Source organism: Musca vetustissima, unplaced genomic scaffold (genome assembly GCF_032173495.1).
Source record: "Musca vetustissima isolate MV318-11 ecotype Yass unplaced genomic scaffold, APGP_CSIRO_Mvet_v1 utg3365, whole genome shotgun sequence".
NCBI classification, from domain to species: domain Eukaryota; kingdom Metazoa; phylum Arthropoda; class Insecta; order Diptera; family Muscidae; genus Musca; species Musca vetustissima.
This window is the reverse complement of record NW_026888592.1, coordinates 70,728-94,557: the sequence shown is the minus strand read 5'-3', so window position 1 is coordinate 94,557 and position 23,830 is coordinate 70,728. Positions and strand designations below refer to the sequence as shown.

Sequence of the window (23,830 nt, the reverse complement as noted above, 5' to 3'; positions counted from 1 at the left end):
TTTTTCTCCCATGGGTTTCCTTCGATTATTATTTAACTATGTATGAAACTCGAAATTTTTATTTATAAATTATTTACCCTATTATAGTATGGGTATGTATTTATTATTAAATATATTAAGTACAAATTTAAACAAAAATAATTATTAGATAATATTTTACAAAGGTACATATTTAAATATTATATTAAAAATATTTTATACATAGTTTGGTTCTTTTATCTTAGGTCTGTTGTATTGACACCACTTTTTATAGATAGTGAAAAAATTGATATTCGAGAACTATTTAATTTGTACCTTAGTGCTGTATTGAAGAAAAAGTAACAAAATATTAACAAATATGGCTGGCGCCACAATCCTATGGATTGCAGTTTATATCCTATATATCCTCTACGTCTATATCCAAAATATCCTCTACGTCTTATAACTACTTATATTCGATATTTTCTTTGTTCATTTCACGCATTGGTGTTCGTTTGTTCATTTGAAGTTTCATCATTTTATTCTCATCGGCACATTTGGTCGTAATGGCATTGCGTACTTCCTTTTCGGATACATTACATTTCCGCGAAACCGCAAAAATGATATCCTGTATTGCCAAGGGGTCCAACATTTGTTTAAGAGGCTTTCCATGTCCCTTAAAGGCCGGTGATGGTTTACCTGTCATAGAATGTGTTGCCAATGTTTCACGATTGAATATCGACATCAAGAGTTTTCGCGTTGCAATTGATGCCGAACTCCAGTTCATACTCTCATAAACCTTAGCTGGTATTTTAGTATTATTTGGTCCAATCGAAACCATAACATAATCTTTATTGATTTTATTGTCCAAAGATATGTTATTCTGTGTGGGAGTGTTGTAATTGGTATAGTCATTTGTTGAGGCCATAAGATTTTCGGATTTTATTGGTTTTAGTAGACTTTTCTGGGGTGTTTGTTCACTGATACTGTGTTTTTTATTGGAATGAGTTAGAACACCTTGTTCATTGAAATAATAGTTTGTACTTTGATTCTCTTTTCCCGATTCATAGGCGTCAAACTTTCGCTTTCTGTTGCCGTTATGTTCAGTACTACTATTGAGTGATGCCATTGAATCGGTACGGGATATATGCGAGTTGTTGTTGTTATGTGTTGCATCAGTTTTCATATCCACATCATCCGAGGCAAGACATATTTCCAAACGGCCAGAATCTGCTGAACTGTTTAGATTTAAAGCACCATCATCTTCGGCCAATTGTATTTCGATGGGTTCGTGGTTACCATCACCCGAACCCTCAGCTATAATGGTATAGCTAACACTTTTCGGTGATATCGATGTACTGTTTTGCATTGAATTACGGTTCGATGCAACGGATTCAGCAGCACGTTCCACTTTTGGGATCGAATATAAAGGTGATTTGGTGTTTTGAAGTGATTCAATACTTTGTATTTGTATAGGTTTCATTATTTGTTGATTTGATTGTCCTCCAAGCAATGCAGATGTTCGAGCTGAGGTTTCATGTATTTGCGATAGTAATTCTGTATGGGCTTTAAGATTCTCCTCGAGTATACGAATTTTTTCCAATAACTCTTCTTCGCGTTTTGATGATTTTTGCTTTTGTTCAAGTTCGTGTAGGAAGTTGAAATCATCGCCAGTTGTCTGAGACCAGGCATTCACCATAAGAGGACGTTCATATTTTTGTTCTGGAATTCTTTTGAAATTTTGTGCGCAGGCTGTGACCACTTTTATTGGAATCCGTTGTTGTGGTCTTACAATTATTTGTGATGATATCTAAAGGAATGAAAGTTAATTATTAGATGAAGAAATTCAATTGAATTGCATCACGATCGTGGCTCTTTACTTACAATTTTTGTATCCATATTTAATAGCACGGTTTTGTATTTAAACGACTGGTGAGAAAATATTCTATTTGGAACACGACGGGTTTTTTCGCAAGGGCACTTTACTCCTCGTTGGTTTGTTCAATACTGACTGACGGTTTATTCCATGAGCGTATTTGAATATACACACATGGCGAGGACTATTGAATTTGTTGTTGCTGCCGCTGCTGCAAGTAAATAGGTCTCATTAGCTTGCCTGCTGTTCGTTCCTGTATCCTTTGTATTGTTTGTCTACCTAAATTTCTAGTTCTTGTTGCACACAGCTCATACACGCGATCGTAAGGGCTGCATGGAATTAAGGGTGGAAAATGCTATGTACTTAGTTCTGACTGTGATGAAATCCTATTCCCTTAATAGGTATAGAGTAGGTAACTGAATAGAACGCGCCAAATCTAATAAAGCGGAACAACACGCAAACACACACACTGACACTCGTATGAACAAGGAAAATAATTACAACGATTTGGCTGTCTTTTAGGTTGGATGGCCGGCCGGCTTGGTTTGAATGAAGCAGCTGGATCAATTTTTGAAAACAAAACATATTTTTACGCGCTAAATTCCTATCGTTGCCAGATGTAACCAGATGCCAATTGGATGGACGGCGACGTATCCAATTGTTGCAACAGGCATAAATGTACATACAATGAATAAGGCGAAGTCAAAAATCGGTTAATAGACTACTGCTACTATAATATACCGGGACCACCGAAATAAGGCCATGACTAATGATCAAAATTCCCATACATAATTTAATTTAAAGTAATGGCGGTCATATTAAATCCCCATGGGAATTTATGGAATATTTTCGTTGTTGCCAGATGAAGGAAAGTACCAATTAGAAAATGGAGTTAGTAAAACGTAAATCTAACGTAACATTTATTAGCAGAAGACAAAACGAGAAATTTATTCTTGGCATGTATTTTGAGTCTTATGAGATTATTTGTCCTATACTTATAGCGGGATTTGAAACCGGAGAACTTTTCTAACATGTCATATGAAGATTTCCCGGACTAAAACGGTATTTACATTTGATTTATTTGATTGACAATATACGGAATTGACAATTGGAACTAACTGGGTTAAGGATATCCGGTAGAATGTAAAAGTACTATAATGCATGAGAATATCCGTAATTATTAAAATCACTTCTAGAGTACAAAAAAATAATAAAAACCAGTAAGGAAAGTTCGAAAATCGGACGGAGCCGACTATATGATACTCTTCACCACTTTGGGTTCATACAGAGATGCTCCTACGTACAATATGCTGTCGATGAAACATACATAGCATCTTTGGAGGACTATTGACATAGAATCGGAAGAAATTCTTTATGTGATCTACAAAGATATAAGAACCAACAAATTAATATAATCCCATATGGGCAAATATATAATACCCTGTACCAAGGTGTGGTGAATTTCAATACTCAATTTAGTAAACTATGCAATATTTCGTCTCAATTGTAAAAACTTTTGGGATTTTGGTGCAAATTTTAAATAAATCGACCGAACATAGATGGGGGAGTTACATATAAATCAGGACCGATTTGAACGAAACTCAACACACGTCAGTCTAGACTCAATTTGGTACGTTATGTACAATTTCGTCTCATTCAGACAAACCGATGGAAGTTTGGAGCGCCATTTTCATAAAATGGGCGGATAGTATATGTGGAAGCTATATCTAAACGCACAACAAAACTTCACGCAGGTCAATCTGTACTTACATAGAATCAGACGAAATATATACGTGGGAGCTATATTTAAATCTGAACCACGAAAAAATATCACACAAATTGATGGGAACACTTTAAATTTCAATATATATTAGCCAAGAAGAAATTAACATTTTTACTTGGCAAAACTTGTCGAGTAAAAAGGTTTAAAGAGAACTTCGTAAATTGTAGAAGTATTTTTGAGTATGCAAACGAAGTTGAAGTACAAAAGCTTAAAAATTGTTAAAGTGAGATCTTCTGTCTGTCTGACGAAATCATGATATCGCCATTTTTACAAAGCAGCTATAATTTGGCATTATATGTTCTTGACATCTCTCTAGAAAATGTTCAAAATAGTTCAATCTTTGGGCATAGCCCCGTTCTATTTTAGGTACTTTGATGGTTATAGGCACATTCCATTTATACTTTCAAGCGGCCCAATAATGTTATTAAATAGTCAATAAAGCGACTGTAGCTACCCTTCTGTTCTTACACAATGGGCTGAGATGATATTCATTGGCCGTGTAAGATTCGGGCCGTCATGAAACATAGATCCTATGTCTTGCACTTAAGCGGATTCATCGTGCTTCTAACATTGATACAGCCACAATGTTATAATTTCTTAACTAATAATGATCGGACAACGTATGAGATTGAGTCAGGATCTTCTTCTGAGAACGTGAACATTTATGTGCTAATAGGAACCTATACATAACATTATTTACCATATTAGCTTCGGCTTTCGAAATATCCTTGCACATTGTGATGTTATTTTTAAAATCAAACGTTTCTAATCACAATACATCCATTGTCGAATAAGATTTGATACTTACATTTTTCTAGGAAAACGACAGGATTTAGTGCAGCTGGAACATGTACAGCACACCATATGTCTTATAAGAAATGCCAGTTCCTGGAATTGCAATCTATGACAGGTAGATTTTGAGAATGTTTCTACTATCGATGATCATAGAATCTGCCGCCATAACTTAGTCGGCCATCTAATGACCTTGAAGGAAATAGATTTTTATTTTGTACCTGCTGATTTTAGTTTTGGTTCTTCGTTTTTTTACGAATATGTATGTGGGAGGATTTGTGTTTGTTCTTTTAAAATTGTAAATCGTCTTAGTTGTAGAAACAAAACAACAATAGTTGGATTAAAAAAAATACAAATATACTATACGGAGACAATTGTTTACAGTTATTTATGTGTAGTTAAATGTATCGCCCTTACCAGAGTGTATGATGCCAAAAGCAGTAAATTTTGAAAATAGCAATTTGGTGGTTTCTTTACTAGACTTAATTCTGACAAAGAACTGTAATAATTTTTATTTTAACTTCAGTATATAGTGCTCTTTCAAAATTTTGTAATTTGCCAAATGGCAAAACACGGGCACTTCAGTTGAAAAAATAAGTCTAGGACCATATAAAGGACCTAACTTTGGCTTGTTTACATTGTTTTTTACTCTCTATTGAATAGTCTGTGGAGAAAACTTCATAATAATAATCGAACCAAGTAGGGGTCTTTCTTAACAAGAAACAATATGTAAATATGGGGACAGAATTCCATTAGACGAGTCTTCAAAACATGGACTAATATTGACAATGTTCTGCAAATGCAACTTTCGCCTCCATATGCACTGGGACCTTTATATGGATTCAATCAAAACATTTACATACTGAATTTCCACCTTCGGTTGGAAATGTGACTATAAAAGGGGGATCGATATTTTAATATCAAACATCCCTGATGTTATAGCAATTTTTGTGCAAAATTTTCAAAACTCGATTTTGATACAGATGGACATCGATATAGAATTTTACACCTTGATGGACAATGTCATACTTTTCCCACTAATAAATAGTTGTTCTTATAAAAAACAACAAACTGGGATTCAGCCTGACAATTTTGCAAAAACTGACCCAAAACTTTTATGACGAATATTTCAAATAATAGCAAACGGTGGAGGGAATAAAAGCAAAAGGAATACTTATAAAGCGAAGTCCAGGTCTAGACTTTGTTTCCACGACAGAGGGGTCTACAATCCCCAACGACCCGAGTTTTATTCGGCCAACGTCTGTCACTTCAGACATAAAGAATGCCTTTCATTCAAAATGTCATCTCCTTTAGAATTTTTTTAATGAATGTTTAATTATCGATGAAGGATGCTATGAGATTTGTTAGTCCCGTACTCCATTAAATTTGTAAAATTTAATTATTTTTGTTCGTTTGGTTTATGCCAAAAAAGCAAACATTGATTTAGATTAAATATTAATATTTGGTTTTATTTTTCATCTTCTTAATAATAAATACATTTCAATTCGTAATTATTAGTTTGTTTGTTTTTTTGTGTCTAATAAATTTGTACTCAAGTGCTTTAAGAACTTTTAGAACAAAATTCCTTGGGATTTACAACAGAGGCTTAAAAAATATTCAACTTCTTTGTGGATGAGGCTATACCACGACCACCAACTCAATCAATTACATCATCATATTCGTCTTAACGGTAATACTATTTTCCTTTTTGATTTCACGCATTGGTGTACGCTTGTTCAATTGCAGTTTCATCATTTTATTTTCATCGGCACATTTTGTGGTAATGGCATTGCGCACCTCCTTTTCCGAGACATTACATTTACGCGTCACGGCAAAAATAATATCCTGTATTGCCGATGGATCTAACATTTGTTTCAATGGCTTGCCATGATCTTTGAAGGCTGGTGATGGTTTTCCCGTCATCGAATGCGTTGCCAAGGTTTTGCGATCGAATATGGCCATGAGTAGTTTACGCGTTGCAATCGATGCCGAACTCCAATTCATACTTTCATAGATTTTGGCGGGTATTCTGGTATTGTTGGGACCAATCGACACCATAACATTGTCTATGTTAAGTTTGTATTCCGCCGTGTCCATGTTATTTCCTGGCGATGGTGACGATTGTTGTTTAGGTGTGGCGTAGACATTTTCAGTTTTGATGTTTGCCAGATTGTTGTTGCTGTGTCTCCTTTGTGTTGGTTCGTAAAAGGAATTTTCCATTGGTTCTTCATTTTCATCTGCCGGCAATCGCCTACGTTTTAAGAAGTTCTGTTCACTGGAGTTATTGCGTGACAGGGGAGTAATTGTGGTTGTTGTTGGAAGAGTTGTTTGCACTGTTTCCGTTTTAATTTCCATATCATCCGATGCCAAACATATTTCCAAACGATCGGAATCTGCAGAGTTATTTAGATTCAAAGCACCATCATCTTCGGCCAATTGTATTTCTATTGGTTCGCCGTGGGCATCTCCAGCCCCCTCTGCAATTATGGTGTATTTTATGCTTTCTGTGTGGTTGGAAGGAATTTGATGAATTGGATTTATCACTGAGCTAGTTGGAGAGTTGTGTGAACTTTTGCTAAGTCTTGGACTGGATTCGGTGACTTTATAGGAATTTATTGTAGATGAGGACTGTGATTCGATAGTTTGTATTTGTATGGGTTTGATGGTGAGTTGCTCAGTAGTAGATGCTGCTGTTGTTGTAGTGGTAGTTGCGGATTGTCCTAGCAGAGCCGAAGTCCTTGCCGATGTTGCATGTATTTGAGAAAGTAATTCGGTGTGGGCCTTAAGATTTTCTTCCAGAATGCGTATTTTTTCCAACAGTTCATTTTCCCGTTTGGTCTGTTCTTTTTTGTGTTCGAATTCGTAAAGGAATTTGAAGTCATCATTTGTCGTTTGACACCAGGCATTTACCATCAGGGGGCGTTCATAAACATCTGGAACTCGTTTGAAATTTTGTCCATTAGCCACCATTATTTTGGTGGCAGTATTCTGTTGTGGCTTGATGATAATTTGTGAGGAGATCTAGAAAAATCAAAAGGAGGAGAATTAGTTTTAGAAAAAACTTCCCTTGCTTATTAGCTTTACAACAACTTACTATTTTGGAATCCATTCTATTTTGTAGTATATCGCAAAGCAGCAGCTTTAAATATGCAATTCAAACCAGAATATTATTTTTATTTCAATTGATTTCTTTGCGGCGGTGGCACTCTGCTCTCTCTGATGTTCCACTTAGTACTGACTGGAGTTTGTTTGGCAGTGGCACATAATATACGATACACTCGATTTGGCAGTAGCATACATACAGGATTACAACAACAGATCCTTTGTACTTGTTGTCTGTGTTGTTGCATGAGTGCCATTACACATCCTTTTGCTCACATCACCTACCTAAGTAACAGTGTTCCTGTGTGTGTGTGTTTGTATGCTGCCTCATATAAGGGTAGTAAATATTTGTACGCGGTGATCTGCCATTCTAACTGAAATGAAAATAGATCCTATTTCGTTTTCTTGTTAAGGGTAAGGGTAGCTGCTTGTAACCAATGGATGGCTATGTACACTTACCTGAATTTATGGCGGGCAAATTCTCGTTAAGGTTTGCGTTTTCGAGGTCTTTGAAATGGGAGATCAACCGTGCAAATATGAATACAATTTTTCTATTGTTCGATTAGATTAGCAAACAGCAGTTGGTTGGATTTTTTTTTTGTAAAACCAACAGCAACAAATATAACTGATGCAAAACATATTTCCGCGCCATTTTTGAAAAGTGTTGCCAGATACAAATGAGGAGATACTGAAAGGAGAGTAGTATACACATTTATTTGGTGTGGGCAAAATTAGAAGGAACTTAGTGGAATAATTTATTTCTTATTCGAAGATCTGTATACCGCTGTCATAAGATGGAGGATGTTTTCATTATGGCATTCCTTTTGCAATCGAAGCTCATAATGTATATTTTTATTATTTATGAGAATAAAGTTCTATGTAGATTTAGACATGCCCGTCCATCCGCCTGTTAAAACCTCGACAGAGATAGCATTATTTAAGATAGAACTTTACATTTTGATACATACATTGCTATTAGTCCTAAGATTTTGATATTAAAAACGCCAAAACTTTGATCCACGTTTTTGGTTTAGCTTTCATATTACTAAAACGCAGCAATGTTCGATATTTTGAAGGTGGCAAATGTGATCAAACGAAATTTCTGAAATTTGACATTTCGAGTCCTTGAAGGGCAAAAAATTTAGATTAGGAAGCAACAATTGGTTGGATATTTTTTTTAATCACTAGCAACAACTAACCTCGCAGCAAAACATATTTTCGCGCCATTTTCGAAAAGTGTTGCCAGATAAAAAACATAGATAGTGAAATGAGAAAATTTAACGAGAGTCTTGTGTGTATTTCTTGGTGGAAGTGAAAATAGAAGAGAAATCAGTCTAAATAAAAATATAATATAAGAGAAACTGAGAATTCACCGTAGGAAACGACTTAAGACAAGATAAGGCAGGGAACAAGTATCTAATTATGGTAACTAGTTCCCTTGTGGACTATCGGTCCACTCCCTCTGATACCTCCCATACAGGTGCTAGGTCTCAATGCGGGTTATAGTTCATGTATAGTTCATTATCGAACCTTACGTTCTAGCTTTATCTCGATATCCTCCGCAGGTTAAATGATTACGACAGACTCTTAGAACCAAACCCAAAACGTGGAACAAATTAGATAACTATTTTAATATAAAAAAGGGGGTTATATGGGGACTACCCCAAAAAGGGGGCTAAATTACAGCCAATTCGGTGGATAAATACGACCAAAACCCCCAAAATACTGAAAATTAGGAGGTACCGTTATATGGGGTCTACCAGAAAAAGTGGACCTATATTTATAATTTTTTGTGGAGACATTTAGTACCCAATAAGAACACAATGTACCAAATTTCAGCGAATTCGGTTGAAAAACGCGCTCAACAACCCCAAAATACCGAAAATTGGGGGGTACCCTTATATGGGAGCTATGCCTAAACGTGGACCGATATATCCCATCTTCGAACTTGACCTGCCTGCAGACAAAAGACAACCCTATGCAAAATTTCAGCACCCTATCTCAATTCCTTCGGAAGATATCGTGATAACAACAGACGGACGGGCGGACAGACGGACATGGCTAGATCGTCTTAGAATTTTACCCTGATCAAGAATATATATACTTTATGGGGTCGGAAATGAATATTTCGATGTGTTACAAACGGAATGACAAAATTAATATACCCTCCATACTATGGTGGAGGGTTTGAGGTGGTGAATAACAAAAAAAGCAACACTGTAGGTAGTGGCTTCTATTGCCAAAAATAAAATAAAAAATTTAAAAACATTAACGCGAAAAATGAATGAAAGGTTATGATTTCTTCTCAAAATCCAGTAGGGAATACCATGAAATATTTGTTTCATGCATAACAATGTAATTAATCATTTTAAATCATTTTCATTTAATTAGAATTTATTTGACATGACATTCAAAACAATACAAACACATACACAAAATGTATATATTGATTTGAAAGAACGAGCCACATTGAGAAAAAATTTAATCAGCTGGTAGCTGGGTATACCCAACCTTGTAATAATTATACCATGGCCACTACTCCTAAGATGGTTTGTCAGGGTCTCAATATTAAGTCATTCGTGTTCTCAGAGGATTAATATACTGTTTCCCTACCCATTTTTAGAATTTTGAAAGTCTTATTTGTAATTTCCATCTTGAATGTAGAGTATTAAAAAAAATTGGCTATGAATTTTAACTCTTTGAGACCCGATTTCTTTTGCACAGATTTAATGTAACTATCCTAAATGGGATATGAACAAAATTTAACGTCGCTACATCCCTGCATTCGGAGATACAGTACCTTCTTTCCGAAAAATAAAAGTCCAATATCAACAAAGGAAAATGCAATATCGACGAAAAATCACTTTTAATTATCCTTTGGGTTCTTTTTTACAAAACTCAACAACAATTTGCGAATACGAAGCGATTTAAATAATTTTGACTGTATACACAAATTGGTACTGTACACATTTTTTGCACTCATCTACGTATTGAATAACAAATAACTTGACCAAAAATTTGATTTTTTTATATTTTTCTTTTGATATGTGTCGTCAATAATCAGACAGACAAAAATATACATTTAGTATCCACCTATTATATATAAACTCTACAACATTTTGTTGCCTATGGGCAACAAAGGGTTAAAATCGTGTAAATAGGGTTGGCAACACTACACGTAGTTCTACCACTAGTGGTGGAAAACTGAACTACAGTTTATGGTGCCAAATCTTAATTAAAAGTTGTCCTTGGATTATGTTTATGCCAGGATAATGTTATAAATCTATGATATGCAGGTGGCGCTATATACGACAATGCAACATCCTGCGAAGGCTTGTTTCCATATTAAATAAAAAATCTTGCCATTTTTGAAGACCACACTTTCTGCCGAAGTTCTCATTTTGTCTTTTGTATGTAGGAATCACATTCGATTGATTTTAAATTGAAAATTATTACAATTTATTTCAATTGGACATGATAAGAAAGTGATGGAGGACTGGATTCATGGGAACGCACATGAAGACAGCCACACAATGTATATATGTACGTATGAAGAATTAGAATATCAATGCTTGCAGCTCTGAATAGATAAATAGAGATTATATGTTTATCAACATAGTCATGCTTAACGATAGATTTATGATTATAATAATACGATCGGATGTTTGCCGTGTGTGTCCTTTTTTATGCTTTACCAGGTATTTGAACTCTCACACAAGTAATACCGTCATAAAAGAATCGTTTCACTTTGGCAGCGACCTTTACGATTGGTATACATTGTGGTGAGTTTTACAACTGGGAATTCCCCAATTTATGGATGTGCGGTGCAGTGCATTTGGACAGGTCCTTGAAATCGAAAGAACAACTTGTTGTGTTGGCATATTGGATTTTGAAAAGAATTCCTATGAAATGTTGAATGTGCATTTTGTTGCTTCTTTTGTTTTTGGTTGCAATATTCTTGTAAGGATTAGAATGTATAGATGTATGTATGCTAAAACTCGAACAGACATTTTTTGTTTTTATTTTATGACATCCTTGACTGAAACACTTATTGTTGTTACAGTGTCAATATACGTGATTATGTGTTCCTTAAAATTTCATGGTGTATGGGGATTAATTATTGGCCTGATGGCGAGTAGTCATCGAATCACGTCAGTACTATAGTTATTTTTGTAAAGTTTTTTTTTTTTATATTGCAGATATCCTTCAGGAAAGATACTAGAGATAACGTGCTTCACTTATTCTTCAGCATATCCTTGATTTTGTCAATAGCAGTCCTCCATAGGAGCAAATGTTATAGAGCACACCAAGCCAATCACAATTCATCCCCAACATTTCGTTATAAAAAGGCTGGCATGTGTATTTGATTTGACACAATAAAAACAAGAGCAAAGCCAGCCAAGGTTATCATAAAATAAAACAATACTTTCATAAACAACAGAAATGCTGTTTATAATTCTCAACAAAAATCTTCTAATCCTTACAAGACAATTGCAAACATGAAAAAAATTCGGATATATGAAAACACCGAGGCTTCTTACATCTTCGCAGTGTAAAAATTTCTTCTGATATAAGAAATGTTTGTCAAATACCAAAGATGACAAAAGTATTTGAAAACGTTTTATATAAGAAAATATTAAGATTTTTGGCCACACAAAATATATTTAATATTGTTAGTTAAACTATGAACAGATTTTAATTTTGTTATTTTTGTTTATTTAAATTTTTAGTTTTTAAGATACTGAATTTTTTCTTGCAAAACTGTGATTTAATTTCTTAACTTTGTATTTTTATATACTGAATTGTTTTATTTAATAACATATTGTTCTTTAAACATGCTTTTCATTTAAACAATTTATTTTAAAAAAATATTCGTATAAGAAATAGATTTCCTATATGCATATGTACTCTTATAAGGAACAACTTTCTTATATCTCATAATTCCATATAAGAACAAAACGCATATAAGAAAGAAATCTCTGACTTTTTTGAGTTTCTTATACATATCTATCTTTATATCTTTACGTTAAATTCGCACTTTCTTCTTACTACGTCCAATTGGAATATATTGAACAATTCAAAAAGGGATTTTCTAAAGTATTATATAGATGTAAAGACTTATTTAGTCTTTATCTTTTTTAATGCCTCACCTGATTTCAGAACATACCAAAAAGTGTTCCTGTACCGACAATTGTTCCAAGCGATTGTTGTAAGCTATAATGCACACGAAATACATATTTCGGCAATTTTAGTGGACATTTTACTAAAATCTCAAAACTCAAATCGTGGTTCGATATTGATTGTGCATGGTAGGGTGTAATATGTATATAAAATCCTCAAAATACTGCAATTAAGAGGGCAAAGATATATATGGGGCTATACCTAAAGGTTGACCAATATTGATTATTATTATGTGAGGGGCTATGCCTAATTGAGGACCGATAAGCTCAATTTCGAACCCAATATTTTAGTTTTGTATATCAATTGGTATATAATAATATCGTGCAAACGGACTATCATATTTGAACCAAACATTGAACAACCTATTATCTTTATTAAGTCTAGATCAAGTTTGAAGATGGGACCCATTGGTCCACTCCTTCTGGTACCTTCCCCAAAAAGGTTATATGGGGACTATCCCAAAAAGGGGGTGAATGTTAATAATTTTTGGTAGGGAGATTTGTTGGCATATACGACTACAAAATACCAATTTACAGCGAATTCGGATGAAAAGGGCGCTCTGAACCCCCAAAATTCCGAAAATTGGGAAGTACTTTTATATGGGATCTATCCGAAAAAATTGACCTATATTCATATTTTTTGTGGAGAGTTTTGGTACCTATTAAGAACTCAAAATACTAAATTACTGCCAATTCGGTGGAAAATAAGATCAAAACTACCAAATACTGAAAATTAGGGGTACCGTTATATAGGGGCTATGAATTCAGCTGAAAAACGAGTTCAAAAACCACAAAATTCCGAAAATTGGGAAGTAACCTTATATGGGAGCTATGCCTAAACGTGGACCGATATATCCCATCTTCGAACTTGACAAAATACAACCATATGCAATACAACCCTATTTCAGCACCCTATCTCAATTCCTTCAGAAGATTGCGTAATTACAATAGACGGACGGACATGGCTATCCGAAAAAATTGATCTATATTCATAATTTTTTGTGGAGAGAAAATATAGAAAAACATATGTTCTTTGAAATTATAGTGTAAATTTTAAGAAATTGTTAATTTTTCAGCTGCTGACATTTGCTAGGCAATTATTTTTCATTAAAATTTATATTTTGACAAGTAAAGTGTTGCCATTTTGATACTTTTATGAGAAGTGATGCATTTTTTTGGCGCAAAAGCAGGGTTGTGTTTAAAGTTTTCTCGATTTAGCAGAGGATTTCGAACAAATGAAAAGTCTGTAGGTACTCTGATATGTAGATGTCGCACTTTGTATCAGCACGCCATCCTGCGAAGACAATACTAAAAAAGTATTTTCTCATTTGAAGACCATATTTTTTAGAAGGTTTCATTTTGTGTTTTATTTGTAGGAATCGCATTCGATCGACTCTGAATTGGAAAATATAATTACCGCTTATGGTCTTGTATAGATAGAATATCATTTTAAAAAAATTACAATATATTTCAATGATAAGAAGACGATGCAGAATTGGATTAAAGGGAAGGCACATAAAAATCAAATAATTGTATACCTAAAATCATGAACATTGAAATATAAAAAATTATAATACCAATACATATAGCTATGAATAGATTTATAGAGATTATATGTTTATCAACATAGTCATGCTTAAGGTTGTAAGGGCAGATTTATGATTATAATAATACGATAGGATGCTTGTCGTGTATGTCCTTTTTACGGTTTAGCAGGTATTTAAATTCGCACACAACTGATACCGTCATAAAAGAACATTTTTCGTTAACTTCGTAGAATCGTCTTACGTTGGAAGCGACCATTTCGCATGGTACGAATTGTGGTGAGTTTTACAACTGGGAATTCCCCAATTTAAAGATGTGCAGTGCAGTATATTTGGGCAGGTCTTTGAAATAAAGAGAACAACTTGTTGTGTTGGCATATTGGATTTTGAAAAGAATTCCTATGAAATGTTGAATGTGTGTTTTGTTGCTGTTTTCGGTTTTGGTTGCAATATTCTTGTAAGGATTATAATGTACATAGTTAGGGGTATGTATGCTAAAACACGAACGTGTGTAACAGATCTTTCTGAATATTTTTGTTTTTATTTTATGGCATCCTTGACTGAAACACTTATTGTTGTTATAGTATCACAACACATGATTATGTGTTGCTTAAATCCTTCACGGTGTATGCGGATTAATTATTGGCGTGGTGGCGAGTAGTTATCTCTTCATCGAAGAGATGACTACTGCAAAGTATTTTTATATTGTCGATAGATCTAACGCCAATATAGTTAGTGCTAAAAGGCTGAACTTAGCTTACCGTATCGTATAGCCTTGATTTTGTCAATTGCTGTCGCCCTTAGGAATTAATTTTATAAATCACGATTAATCTCCTACACGGAAGACATATATATTTGATTTAAGCCAATAACAACAAGTGTAATGCCAACTAAGGGTATCATAAAATAAAAAAAATAAAGCATTCATAAATAGTAGAAAAACAATTTATTATTCACAGCAATATCCCATAATCCTAACAAGATAACTGCATACAAGAATACTTAAGCGAAACCATACATAAAACACTTCTTAGGAATTCAATATTCAAAATCCAATATGCCAACGATACAAGTTCATCTTTAGAATTGAAAGACAAAGATCTGGCCAAATAACATACAACAACCAAATGTATTGTTCTGCAGATGTACTGTGTGTCCTAAAAATGGGGAATTCCCAGTCGTAAAACTTGCTACAAATTCCTGCTATGCAAAATGGTTGATGCCAAGAAGCACACATTCTGCGAAGTTAATAAAACTCTTCTTTTATGGCCACACACACAGAGACTAAATACCTGCGCAATCATAAAATGGACGACTAACATCCGATGGAATTATACTAATCTTAGATCTTATCCTACAGTTTTGAGTATGACTACACAAATGTAGATGTAATTCTACATACAAAAGGGATATAATTCCTTTCAAACGTTCTCTTCTCCTTATCATATCCAATTGGAATATTTTGAACAAGATAAAAAGTGGAACATTTGAAGTGGTATTATGTAGATTAACAAATATTATACAAAACGTATAGTTTTCAAAACATATTACAATTATAAAAGGTAACAGCAAATCCCAGCTGATATGATTCAAACGTATTACTCTTGTCAATATGTATATGACAAATTTTATTTTTAACAAGTGAAAAAGAGTTAAGTTCGGCCGAGCCGAACTTTAGATACCCTCTCCGACATTTCTACAAACCGATTATGGTTCTAAATCCCATGATTTTTTGGACCAAATTTGTTTCAAAAAATGTTGCTTTCATCCAAACTTTGTCCATCTTATTATTTCTTCCAAATTTAGTTCCAGTTCGAACGTGGGGAATATCGGTCCACTCCTTCTGGTACCTCCCACTTAGGGGCTAGGCCTAAATGCGGGTTACAGTTCATATATATATGAATATATAAAGTTAATTATCGAACCTTATGTTCTAGTTTTTTTTTCGTATCTTCCTTAAATGATTACAACAGAGTCTTAGAAACAAACCCAAACACGGAACAAATCATATAACTATTTTAATACAATATTTTTCGGTTAATTGACCTTACGGTTAATTGGTTTCCACGCTTTATTGAACCACATGATGGAGCAAAAAATATTTCGTAGGAAAATACATGTAAATTTTCTCGGATAATTAAACCCTGTTAATTGATTTTCCCGCTTAATTGGTTCAAAATTCATGTCATCAAAAATAAATTTCCTTTTACTTTTCACCGGTTAATTGCATAATAATAATTGACAAGTAATCTGTAATTTTTTACATACATATTTGACATAAAAACTGCGAGAAAGCGTAATTTGTATTTGACATTGGATTTTTTTAAATCATTAGTAGTTCCAATTATACGTGATTACTGTAATTGAAAAAACTATTCAATTAAGCGGGTTCGGATAATTGATTCCTCGGTTAATTGAATAAAAATTTGTGCAAATTTTGATGTGCAATTAACCGAAAAATACTGTATAAACAAGTGAAAAGAGCGTTAAGATCGGCCGGGCCGAACTTTGGATACCCTCCACCATAGGTATACTAACAGATACTAGTATCGAAAATATAGGGTACATACCCAAAATTCAATGTACACCGAAAATTCTATGTACACCAAATACAAATTTCAGCAATTTTTAATGGATATTTTCCTAAAAACCCCAGAAAGTGGTCCGATATTGACGATGCATGATAGGGTGCAATTAAGAGGTCTCCAAAATACTGCAATTAAGAGGTCACAGTTATATAAGGCCATCACCAATATACACAGGTTTGATTTCGGCCTAATTGAGAACATATATAGCTCTATTTCGAAATTAACATTTTTGCGTTAGAATACATTTCTTTACGCTAAATATTAAAAATACCGAAAATCGGTAGGTACCATTATATAGGGGCTAGGCTAAATATGGACTATAGTTCAACGTTTTCGATATCCTCCGCGTGTGAAATAATTACAACAGAGTCCTAGAAGCAAACCCAAAACGCGGAACAAATCAGATAACTATTTTAATATAAACCAGTAAGGAAAGTAGTAAAATCGGACTGGACCGACTATATGATACCCTTCCCACTTCGGTTATATTCTACATATGTATCCTAACAGACGTCGCGTTTTTGTTATATATCTATATCTGAACCGATTTCAGGGAAACTTGCTAGAGACTAATTTACATTACTTCAGTACGTTGTGTCAATCGGCCTAGCGATTGAGCTTTTCACGAAGCTTATACCAAAATTCGTGCAAATCGAAAGACATATAGGGACTTTGGTGGACCAATTACATAAAATCGGACGAAAATATATATGGGAGCTATGTGAAAATATATATGGAAAGATGTGAATAAATATATAAATTTGATAGATTTTTATTCATTTTTTGCAATTTTATGTTGAGGATAGAGTCGTCTTTCGTTCTTGGGCGCGTTTTATAGCTGAATTCGCTGACTTTTTTTACATTATTGGGTACCAAATTACTCCACTAAAAATTATAAATGTAGGTCAACTTTTTCTGGTAGTCCCCATATAACGATACTTTGGGAGTTCTGATCGTATTTTTCGACCGAATACTTTGAGTTCCTAATGGGTAGCACATCCCTCAATTAAAAATGATAAATATATGCCCAAATGTTCGGTATTTTGGGGTTCTTAAACGCGTTTTTCAACCAAATTCTTTTGTAGTCATATATGGTAACAAAGCTCCCTCCCAAAAATTATTAATATTCGCCCCCCCTTTTTGGGGCAGTCCCCATATAACCGCCTTTTTATATTAAAATAGTAATCTGATTTGTTCCGCGTTTTCGGTTTGGTTCTAAGACTTTCTTGTAATCATCCTACCTGGAAGTATCTGTTAGTATATTTATGCTGGATGGTATCCAAAGTTTGGCCCGGCCGAACTTAACGCTTTTCCTCTTGTTTTAATTTGTATGTTTGGTTTACATTTTTTTTTATTAAATGACGTTGACACTAGTTTTACTTCCAACAACAAATTTCCAAGTGGTTGTTGTATCGTTTGTTGTACGAACTTACCTTATATATTTATACCATGACTTATATCATATAAGTTCTTTTGGTTTGTAATACATAAATTTGTACAGGTATTTATTGGAGATGTCAAAAATTGATTCTATATTTAAATAAGCGAGGTTATGATCATATTGTTAAATAAGAGTTATGATTGCTGGCCCTAAAATGTTTACTCTGCACCATGTGTTGTGTATCAGTAGAGACCTTTATAAGATGGCCGCGTCATGGTAAATTGTCGATAAGTAGGTTGTTTATGCTCTGAGAATATTAAATACTAATTTACCACTACACAGGTTGAAAAATTGAGGCAGGAACTTCTACAAAACGAAACATATATTCTCCATCAGAATAAAATTCTATGTCGATTTACGCACGTCCGTCTGTCTGTTGAAATCACTATAGAGATCGCAATATTTAAGATAGAGCTCATAAATATCATGGGTTCTCATGATATAGCATATCTCCGAACCAAAAAATCTTAATATTAAACCATGATGAGATCTACGGACGGAACCACGATATTTCTGTGGCGGTCTTTAATGGTCTTGGGGACATTTTATAGCGACGGAATGCTTGATTTGGCATTTCCTAGTTGTCGGGTGTATTCAATGGAGTACGTTCAAGTATTGGAAGACAAATTATTGCCATTTTGGGAAAGCAGCAACAATGAAGGACTCGTTTTCAGCAGGACAACGCGCCAGTTCATAAAAGCCGACATTTTCAAGTATGGTTAAAATAAAAAAATATTAAAATTTCTGGCTAGAATCCGATCGATAAAGTACGTGGAATCTTAACTCGCCGTGTCTATGCAGAAAACAGCCAATATGAAACTATATTTTACTCCAAGAAGTGATTATCGATGAATGTCGGTCAATCGATGAAGATTTGCGAAAATTTTTGATCATAGTGTGATGGATTACATTTTTGAACTTATTCATAATAAGGGAGGCCCTACTCATTATTGATTAAATTTATTTTATTTTATTTAAGTTTTTAAAAATAAATTTATTTAATTTTGTAAAAGTGTGTCTATGGTTATGCAACACCAGTAAGTTTGAAAGTGCAGAATTAGGCGAAACCATAAAGAGTAAATTAATTATTTTTGTTGAATAATATGTTTTTCTGATCATTTTATTGTGAACAATAACTTAATTGGTACATTTTATTTGTCAACTAACATAATAATTGAATAAAAAGTGCGTCTATAGTTATGCTATGCAGTGTATACCCTCCATAGTATGATGGAGTGTATAATAAAAATAATAATATAAATATCTATTGTTGTGTTCACGAACATGTAATATTTTGCATTGTTTTTGATTTTCCCTTAATATATTTGAGTACGTGAAAATAGCAAATTTACATAAAAATATACATTTAGATTAACTTATCTGGCTTATGACAGAACGTTTGTTCTATAAGCCGAACTTAAAAAAGATTTCCAAGCGAATCTCATCCAATTTTAAAGCCCATGTTCCGAGATATTGTTTTCTACTTGATTTTTCCATCATTCACCGTCGACGCAGATCGGTCAATAGATCTTCCGGAGAATTTTTCTCTCAAACACCATCTGCTTACGCAAGTACCCATGCTTTAAATCCATACAACAGCACGGGTAGTATCTGCGTCTTGCGTGCGTTTGGTCTGGCGAGAGGTGGCATTGCTTTTGAGTTGCTTACTCAGACCATAGTAGCATTTGTTGGCCAACACTATTCTCCTCCGGATTTTAAAGCTTATGTTATTAGCTTTGTTCATGGCGGTATTGAGGTATATAAAATAGTTCACTACATCGAAGCTGTAGTTTTCAAGTTCCACAGTTGGTTCGAGTCTATTGAACGACTTGCGCGTCGATACCACCAGCTTGGTCTTCTCACCATTTACTGCCAGTCCCACTTCTAAATTTGTTCAAAGGTGTCTGTTACCGCTCGCAGTGTTCAATGGGTCCATATCATCGGTGTAGGCGAGTAATATATGCTGTTTGGTGTATACCGACTTAATCATTTTTAGTGCGGAGATGTGGTAAGGGTACCCCAATTAATCATTTTTAGTGCGGAGATGTGGTAAGGTTGCCCCATTTTTTTGTATTTTGGGGTTTTTAAGATCCTTTTTTAATCAAATTCGCTCCACTAAAAATAATAAATCATGGTACAATTATAAAAGGTAACATCAAATCCCAGCTGATTTGATTCCAACGTAATACTAGTGTCAATATGAATTTGACAAATTATGTTTTTAAAAATCACCCAACAGGAAAATTGGGAACGGATACAATTTGAAATTGTTCTTTATTAAATGTGCTCCGTATTCAATTTACTCAATCTGCCTGCTGGGAAAGTTTGAGGAAGCAAATCTTTCTTCAAGGAATAACTCGCTATTCCCAGCATTTTCATATGTGTTACACATATATATGGCAATGGCTCAATTATAGGAAAGATGTGGAAGCGATAGAAATATAAATTTGATAGATTTTCATTCATGTTTTTCAATTTTTATTTTGAGGATTCGAAAATATTTAATTTTCAAAATAAAAATAATTTGATGATAATTTGTTTGTTTGTTTACATTTTTCTGTCAAATGAGTTGACACTAGTAGAACTTACAATAACAAATTTCCATGTGGTTGTTGTATCATTTTTTGTACAACAACACTTGCTGTTACCTTCTATTATTATACCATGATAATAAATATAGGTTCACTTTTTCAAGATTCCTTCATATAAAGTGTTTTGAAGCTTTTAAGGGTGTTTTTAACCGCAATCGCAGTAATTTGGTATTTTGTAGTCTAAATTTTGCACATAGTTGTATATACATATTCCACCCATGCGTTGTCAATATCGTTCTAAGTTTTGGGTTTTTGAGATTTTAAGAAAAACTTCCATTACAAATTGTTGAAATTTATATTTGGCGTACATTATAGTTTACAACAATCAGTTGGTACAATTGTCAAGTAACTATATGTGTACCTATTCCCGGCCCAATTTAACGCCAAAATTGAAGATTATACTATTTCTCTTTATCAATTGTAATCAGATTCGAAAATTAACAATATTGGTCCATATTTATTGATAGTCCCCTATAATACATCGCGATTTTCATTTATAATCATTAATAGTACTCTTTCAGATATACGGGTATGTTCTGGAATTCACGGCGTGTTGTTCTCACTTCACACATACACTTCACCTCATAAGTTACCTCCTGTTCTGGTTCTCACGTGAATTGAAATTTTTAACTGCGACAATAATAAACGCCAACATGGTACTTTGCAAAAATAGTGTTGCCATACATTATAAACTGTATTCGTTTTTAACATGGTTTCTCTAATTTTTTTACTAACTTCGTTAGTTTTAACGGTAATTTTGGTATTATTTTTTAATATTTTATTATTCGCAACATAAAATATATGTATGAAAGACTCTGTAATATCATTAATTTGTTGATTGATTTAAGAGGATCATTTGGTAACCTTGTCTTCTTCGGCCTAACTTCAAATCAGCTGTTTGTGTCAAGCGAGCAATCCAGTTGAAGAAAATGGAACACAAACCATAGTATCTATTTAAAATTTGTTTTTAAAGACGTTTTATCTTAATTTTGTGATTTTAAACAAATTATACGCAATAATAACATATTAATCTATCATCATGTGCCTTTTTTATTTCAAAAAAGATTTTCTTTTCTTAGTTGATTTTTTCAGTGGTTCGTGAAAATTAGAGTTTTGTGGACGCTTAGAAAAATGCCAGTGAAATTAAATTTAGTTAATGATTAATTGTAAGCAAAAAGTGCCATCAAACAAATTCTGCAAAATCATTGAAAGATGAAGACACCAAAAAAATGGTCGAATGGCTGGATTGTCAGAATCTGTATCTTCGTACAGATTTAAGTTTTAATATTCCTGGGTAGCTGCCAAGGTTACTTTTGTTAGCTTGCAGTACTAAGACAGGGAGGATATAAGAATGCCCAAAACAATGTTATTACTTCCTGACGAACGTGTTGAAACATGATTTTCATTTCAATGAAATTTGAATATATGTATTTCAATTTATTTTGAATAAATTTTCAAATTCAAAACAAAACACACACATACACAAAATATGATGGAACATGCCACCTTGAGAAAAAATTGTAATCAGTTGGTACCTTGTAATAATTTTAATTTTCAATATACATAATAATCTTTTCAAAAAGTTGACATATCTTTATTGTTTACAAATTTCCAGTTTGGAATAGAAGACGACACGACACTTGCTGAAGTCTGAAATCCGAAAATGGGTTTAAAACAGCAGCATCACATCTTCAGTTGCATCCCCTGTAGTTGAAGTATCACGTTGGAATGGTTCAATATAAGATCAATATAGAAAAATCTTCTTGTAAAATTGTTTCATTCTTAATTTAACATTGTTTCAATGTTAATTATATATGTATGTAATAATGAACTACCTTCAATTAACAACATTTTCACATTGATTGAAGAAGAATTCAATTTTAAATCTACATGGATTACATTTTAAATCAACATGGATTAAATATTAAACCAACATGGATTCAATATTAATTCAACGCCGAACAATGCTAATTCTAAGTTGTTTCCATATTAAATTTGGCATTTTAAAATCAACATTGTTCAATATTGGAATAAGAATATCCTACGTTGATAGACTTTCATTATCGTTTCATTTGAATTTGACATCGTGTTTCTTAATTTTATGTTGCTTTTCTCTTTCCAAACATATTCGCTGTAGTATAGGTCCACGTGGGCTTTATCTTTAATTATCGATTACCCGGCCAAAAAAGTGTACAATTTTGTAGAATATGAACTTTGACAGGTAAATGTTGGTAATGTTATTACCAATATTAAGGACCGCTCACGAGTTTTCCGGTGTATCGCTTCCCATCTGTTACGGACCGCTCACGAGTTCTCTTGTGTTTCACGTTCCGTCTGTTACGGATGGACAAGCTACGAAAAACTTGTCCATTGCTTCATAAATAACAAAGTTATGATGATTTTAGAACGTACAAGTTTGCCCAAAAAACGTGCGGTCCCAGGCGATTTAAGCATGTCCGTGCGTTGTAATCACTATACCCTCTAAACGAATTGAGATAGACCGTCAAAAATTTTGCACAAAGTCGTCTTTTGTCTGCAGGCAGGTCACGTTCGAAGATGGGCTATATCGGCATAGCTCCCATATACGGGTAGCCCCAATTTTCGATATTTTGTGGTTCTTGAACTTGCTTTTCTACCGAAATTCGGTACATTGTCTTCTTATTGGATACCAAATATCTCCACTAAAAATTATATACCTTTGCTGGTAGCCCCCATATAACGGTACTCTCCAATTTACGGTATTTTGATGTATATAACCACGTTTTTCAACCGAATTCGCTGCAATTTTGTACAATGGATTCTTATTGGTTAAAAAATAGGCCAATATAGATCAATTTTTTCGGGTACCGCCCATATAAGGGTACTCCCAATTTTCGGTATTTTGGGGTTCTTGAGCGCGTTTTTCAACAGTTACGATCTGACAACTGCTTCATATAGAAAAAGGTGTTCAAAAAAGACGCATCCGAAGACGCATT

The 23,830-nt window shown here is 33.8% G+C and overlaps 2 protein-coding genes across 2 annotated transcripts; both read right to left on the bottom strand.

Annotated features, from left to right (window-relative positions):
* Positions 1-417: 417 nt before the first annotated feature.
* Positions 418-1,857, bottom strand: LOC133336426 (protein insensitive-like). Its single transcript, XM_061544719.1, has 2 exons — positions 1,843-1,857; positions 418-1,768 (listed from the first exon to the last, which is right to left on the bottom strand). Exons 1-2 carry the CDS (start codon positions 1,855-1,857, stop codon positions 425-427), a joined length of 1,359 nt encoding a protein of 452 aa, XP_061400703.1. The 3' UTR covers positions 418-424.
* Positions 1,858-6,074: 4,217 nt separating this feature from the next.
* On the bottom strand, positions 6,075-7,518 carry LOC133336425 (protein insensitive-like). Its single transcript, XM_061544718.1, has 2 exons — positions 7,504-7,518; positions 6,075-7,430 (listed from the first exon to the last, which is right to left on the bottom strand). The coding sequence occupies exons 1-2, from the start codon at positions 7,516-7,518 to the stop codon at positions 6,075-6,077; spliced, it is 1,371 nt and encodes a 456-aa protein (XP_061400702.1).
* Positions 7,519-23,830: the final 16,312 nt, after the last annotated feature.